Raw genomic sequence first — 6000 nt, forward strand, 5'->3', positions numbered from 1 at the left:
CAAGTGGTCAGGAGTCAATAAATACACACTCACATCCACATATGTAAGTGTGAGCAGAATGACCATCTGCTCTGCATTCAGGAATCACTCTCATTGATATATAGAATTTACGTAATTCATGTAACAAATACTGAGCAGAGAGTATAACACAATCAAATCATCTGTGCTCAGAGAAATGATGAAAAGTTGCGAGAGGGTCATAGCTTTGCTCAGGGGCACCCTAATGGCGGGAAGTTAGGTCGACTCCAATGGTCCTCGACTGACAGGGGCCCTAAAAAATTTGTAACATAATTAGATTGGTTTTGGCGGGAGGCACAATGCCATATGCTTCTATGGTGGCCGAAGCCTGTGGCTCTATTGCTTCAAGAAATGACTGTTGAATAAAGCTGGTTGTATTTCTTATACAATAATGTCACTGGAAATATTCAAGTTGATGCGGACACTTAACAGGTATGCGAATTTTAATTACCAAAGAAATAATTGCTATTGCTGCCTGTATTACAGGTCAATGACAAATAACAATAATTCAAGGAAATCATCCTCAAAGTGTTAGAACAAAGTATGCATAAGGAACACCACCCTGCATATTTCATCTTAACGGCAAATTGTATTTTCATCCCATTCTTATTAAGAGCTCAGCGCAAATGCCTTAAACCATCCATCATGAATATATTATTGGTTTTTAGTATTTCTTAATTTAAAAATAGTTACTATTTAAGGTTACTGCAGCACATGGCTTTGATGTGTGTGTATATGCATAAGGATTTCATTTAAAAGAAATATGAACATGATAATGTAGTTTTGGAAAAAAATGTAAAGGACTTCAATTAGGAAATGTACAACATGGTGGCCAACTAATTCAGCAAGAATAAAAGCCAGTTTCGCAAGAATAAAAGCCAGTTTACTTCAGTGATGTGAGGAACGTTACATGATAAAAATCAGAAACTGAGAGTGGGTCCCGCCGTAGGCATAAGACAGGCAATTGCCTAGGGCACCGTCTCATTGCGGGTGGGGGGGGGGGGGGGGGGGGGGGGGCAAGAAATACTGTTTGCATTCCATTGTTTATATTACAGTTATGTACAGTAGTTTAACATTTCCCTACTTTCCCTTCTTGTGAAACGGGGGAGTTTGTTAGCAGTCCGATACCCCGCGCTGCTGAAATGTTTTTAATGCAAATGAGTTGACAAAATGTGTTTGCTGCTCCACTGGGGTGTGGGCACCAGAACAGCCAGGGTATTGAAATTCTTCAGTTGTGCTCCCCTCTCTCCTGCACCCTTACATACAAAACAAAATAAATATCAAAATATGAATAAGCAGGGCTCGTTTTCTAATTGATGCCAGTCAAGTCAAATGTCCTTCTGTCTTTTATAGCTGCTTATCTAGTACAAAGAGTGGCATCAGACCCGGGGACGTCTGTACCCCCTAATGTTTAATTTAGATTCATCATTCCCTCCCAATAAACAGACATTTATAATTAAATTATGAAGTTGTGTATCCGCCCCCCCCCCCCCCCCCAATCCCACAAGGAACTGGGCACACGGCAGGGGACCACCCTCGCTTTGTCGTGAGTCAAGTACCTCAAGCTAAATTTATTTAGGGAGGGTAATTTTAAAATATCGTTTTTATCAATGCATGTATTACTCTTAGCATTAATACATTCTATAATTGGGCTTATTTGACTTGACTACCCCCCCCCCTCCCCAAAACAGCCTTAGTGCTGCTCCTGAATCTCATAATCTCATTTTCAAGAGGTTACTTTTCAATAAATCCAAAATGACGTCAAATTTTACACCTCATTGTCCACCTAATCTTAAAACTCATTTATAATACAGTCGCACTACAAAGAGTTTTCCTCTGCTTACTGATTGGTCAGAGAGTATCCTACAGCATGTAGGTGGAACACAAAGCATAACGTAACACGGTAGGGACGGTACATACCTGCTATTGTAATGTACTAAAAGCCAGGTTCTCCGGCGCTTGGTAGCAACAGTGAAGGTGCTTAGATTACAGTAAATGCTACTTCCTCCAGAGTACAAGGTGAAAGGGTCGAGACGCATAAATTATTTTTCCCGTGAGATCCGTACCAGAGGACTTTAAAATACTGTGAGTAAGCCTTTCCTGTTGGCAGAATATGGCAATATTTTTTTTATGAAACAAACGTTTTGAATGCAGGGCTTTTAATAAAAAAAAAGATATAATCCCATGAATTAGGATTAATTGCGCTTAGGCTACCAAAGTATTGTAGAGTCTTTGCGGTTCGTCCTCAGATAGTTATTACAACTGTTAACTGCAAATTATTGCGTAAAGACACTCTAGAAGAGACAACCGAGAGGGGTAATTTATTTCTTAATCACGTCAGTGGTCTTCCAGCTGCCACCGGTTCTTTATCCTACGGATGGTAAGTTCAGCAAATTCGTCGCTACATCAAACATGTGTACTTTGGGTACATAGAGCCGTTCTCCCAAGGCATGGCGGTTACCTGTAAGGGGTCGTTAACAGGACAGACTGGCAGTCAGTGCCATGATAATGGTAGTTTATCTCCGGAGTCAAAAACCTTTTACACTCATCGTGTCCTTGTCAAAATCGGACACCATGCTTTCCTATCTGAACCGAAACACACTGCTCGATTGTTATTTTAAACCGTCACGCTTACATGTCTTAGAAAGATGACGTTTGCTCGCTAAAGTGAAAAATCATGTTTACTCCAAACCCCGCTGGAGACAAGTTCTTATTTGTAATGGTTATTGGGAAATTCCCAGCTAACGTTTCAATTCCGATCGAAATAGAAAAGCGTAAACTATACACGGCTTAAGCAAAAGCTTCAGCCAATTACTTTATCAGTTTTAACCGTTTAGAAACCGGCTTTCTAAAAGTAATTTGTCGTAAATTCTTTTAAAAATATTCTAACTATTAAACATGTTGCTACTTAAATTAGAGACGCTTAGGCCTAAAACATGAATGGTTATTTAAATAAATGACAAAGATTGGCATGGCAAAAAAGAATTGATAAATGAAGGCGACCCCTTAAAAATTATTTAAACGTTTTAACCCTTTTCAGTTGAACAAATACCACACAAAAAATGTATGAAATTCAATCGGTCGCGCATGTATGTATACGGATCTGTGCTAAATTAGTAAAAAAATATTTTTTTTGTTATAGAACCACAAATTCACAACAAAAGACACCTATATCAAAGTAGATTAATTAAATATTGACGGGGGTCATGGAGTGAAAATAAAACGTCCAATGGCTCAATCTTTCATGAGATTTAAATATTTCACATATAAAATAGTATAAATAGACTTCTTGTTACATTTTGATTTAGAAACTCAGAAATACAATTAAAAATACATGCCTACGTTAAATTTCCAACTCATTAAATCTAATTACAGAGGAAAACATTGTAACGCTGTATCCACTTTTGTATGACAATATAGGCAAAATTATTCCATTCCTTAAATTACCTTGTGGTTAGTAACAAAAAAACAGTTTGATATTGGTGACTTAACTGTTCGGCGTCAATCACATGATCTACTTATTTCTAAATGATATGTCATTTGATCCGTGATGTGAAGTGTCGTTTTTCCTCCTTTGTCGCCTTGCCATTTTGGCCGTGAGAATATGTAGGGTCACATTCTTAGCTTTATTACAGGTGGGCTTGACGTCGTAACATAGGCTATTTAGGTAACGAATGAGTGCCATTAACTGAGGCTGTTATCTAAACACTTTAAATAGCAATGTATGAAGGTTGTCGTAATTTTTTTCCGCTTCCATTGCAAAAGCCCGAATTTATTTTTAAAGCATGCAAAAAAATGGTTTTGCTAAAACAAGTAGGCACGGTCTCTCCCAGAGGCATGGTTATGGATCAGCTACTTATGCCCCCCCCCCCCCCCCCCCCCCAACTTTTACCATAGCCACCCAAACAGACACTGTGCCTTCCCTTGAAAACTATAACAGTATGCATTTGCATTAACATGGACAAGGCTGCCAAGTCCTATATTTTATAAATGTAATAGTAAATTACAGGAGGTGTTCTTTTCATTGATGAGGACTTGTCCCATTCCCTTTCAGAGCCATGAGACCCCTTTGCAGACAGAGGACTTTCAAGTGTCCACTTTGCATTATGGTGCTCATGCTTGTATTAGGAATCATTTTTTTAAGTATGGACCTCATGGCCAATCAGCCTGACCTGGGAACTCTGATATCCAGCGACTTGTTCTTCTCAGGAAAAATTCAACAAGACTCTGGGACAGAAACTGCTTCACCTGATTATAAATGTGTGCCTAAAAATGACAGTGAGGAGAGTATCCCTCAGCACCTGCCAGAGGCCCACCGTGAATTCCTCAGGTTCCGGCACTGCCGCCTGTTCCGCAAGCTCCAGAGCCCGACAGACTGCGAGGGAGACCTCTTCCTCCTTCTGGCCATCAAGTCAACTGCTGTCCAGATTGACCGCCGAATGGCTCTCCGGAGTACATGGGGCAAATATGGAATTGTTGGCGGCAAGAGGGTGAAGCTCGTATTCCTTATGGGCCGGTCCAAGGACATGGTGAAGGGCTACATGTTACAGAGGCTCCTCGAGTATGAGAATGAGCAGTTTGGTGACATTCTGCAGTGGGACTTTGCAGATACCTTCTTCAATCTGACACTGAAGGAGATCCACTTCCTCAGGTGGTTCAGCACAAAGTGTCAGACTGCCCAGTTTGTAATGAAGGGGGATGATGATGTATTTGTCCACACTGGCAACCTGGTGGAGTTCCTCAAGGAGTACAATCCTTCCAAACACCTCTTTGTTGGTGATGTGATTACTCCAGCATTTCCCATCCGTGATCCAAAGGACAAGTATTATATCCCAGAGGAGTTATACCGTGAGCCTGAGTACCCTCCCTATGCAGGAGGTGGCGGTTACCTTATGTCACGATGGACAGTCATTCACCTGAACCAGGCAGCCCAAAGCACGGACCTGTTTCCCATCGACGACGTATATGTGGGCATGTGCTTATTGAAGATGAACGTGACTTTGGTGTTCCACAACGGCTTCAAGACATTTGGGTATCGCCAGCAAATAACACCCTTCAATCCTTGCATCTACAAGAACCTCATGGTGGTGCACAAGCTGAACACCACAGAACAGTGGACCATGTGGTCACTGGTAAGCCACCCAGAGACGAGATGCGACAAACCAGCTTTTAAGATGTAACACTGGCCAATATGCCGTAGCTTGGAGGCCGGAAATCTGACAAATATAAAAAGCACCGTTTTATTTATCTTTTCATTTTCATGGAACAAATTTTATAAATGCATGCTGAGTGCATTTTTATTTCAACATAATTGGTTAATTAAAACTTGTGGCTAGAGGTCTAGAGGGTTAAATCATTTTGCTCTAAATTTAAGTGAATGGCTATTGAATATGGATTCTGTGTTATTGGACATGAACATCATGTACTTTTTTGTGTGTATAATCTATGTGTAAATAAAGTTTAAGTTTTAACTTAATGGAAAAGCTGGACAGAATAATATTGGCTTATCTGTTAAGCTCACTGTTAACTGATAAGGTTGAGAAAATAAAAAATGTCGTAAGCTTGATATTTCATTTGAATTCATCCATTATCTGAAACGGCTTATCCTAATCAGGGTCGCGGGTGGTACGGAGCATATCCTGAGGGCTACTGGCGCAAGGCAGGAAAAACCCAGGATGGGGCGCCAACCCATCGCATGGCCTCTTTGATATGCAATTCAGAAAATTCAGACACAAAATATTCAAAGCATACGATACCTACTCATTTAGTTTTTGGCAGTGTCTGAAAACAGAGCTCCTATTTCATGTTAGATCTATTTGTACAGTCAATCGCAGGACAGCTATTTCCCATTACGGATGTGTTTTTTTGCGGCATCCAAGCTGAACACTGCTACTGAGCGCTAGACCTCCGCCTGCTGTGACGTCATTCGCAAAGGCTTTGCAGTACGGACGTCAGATAAGAAGGTGATTTTGGACCATCTCA

General features: G+C 40.6%; 1 protein-coding gene across 6 annotated transcripts in view; it reads left to right on the top strand.

Moving 5' to 3' along the window:
- Positions 1–5584, top strand: part of LOC125711733 (N-acetyllactosaminide beta-1,3-N-acetylglucosaminyltransferase 4-like) — a 29277-nt gene extending 23693 nt beyond the window's left edge. For 4 of the 6 annotated variants that reach the window (XM_048980968.1, XM_048980975.1, XM_048980991.1 and 1 more), the window contains one exon: positions 4073–5584. In XM_048980968.1, the coding sequence (XP_048836925.1) occupies positions 4073–5198 (1126 nt within the window). In that variant the 3' untranslated portion in view covers positions 5199–5584. Of the gene's footprint in view, positions 1–1830; positions 2399–4072 lie in introns of those variants that run through there. The other 2 variants (XM_048981005.1, XM_048980996.1) reach the window with 2 other exon arrangements.
- The last annotated feature ends 416 nt before the right edge of the window (positions 5585–6000 follow it).

The sequence above is a fragment of the Brienomyrus brachyistius genome, chromosome 2, assembly GCF_023856365.1.
Source record: "Brienomyrus brachyistius isolate T26 chromosome 2, BBRACH_0.4, whole genome shotgun sequence".
NCBI lineage: Eukaryota > Metazoa > Chordata > Actinopteri > Osteoglossiformes > Mormyridae > Brienomyrus > Brienomyrus brachyistius.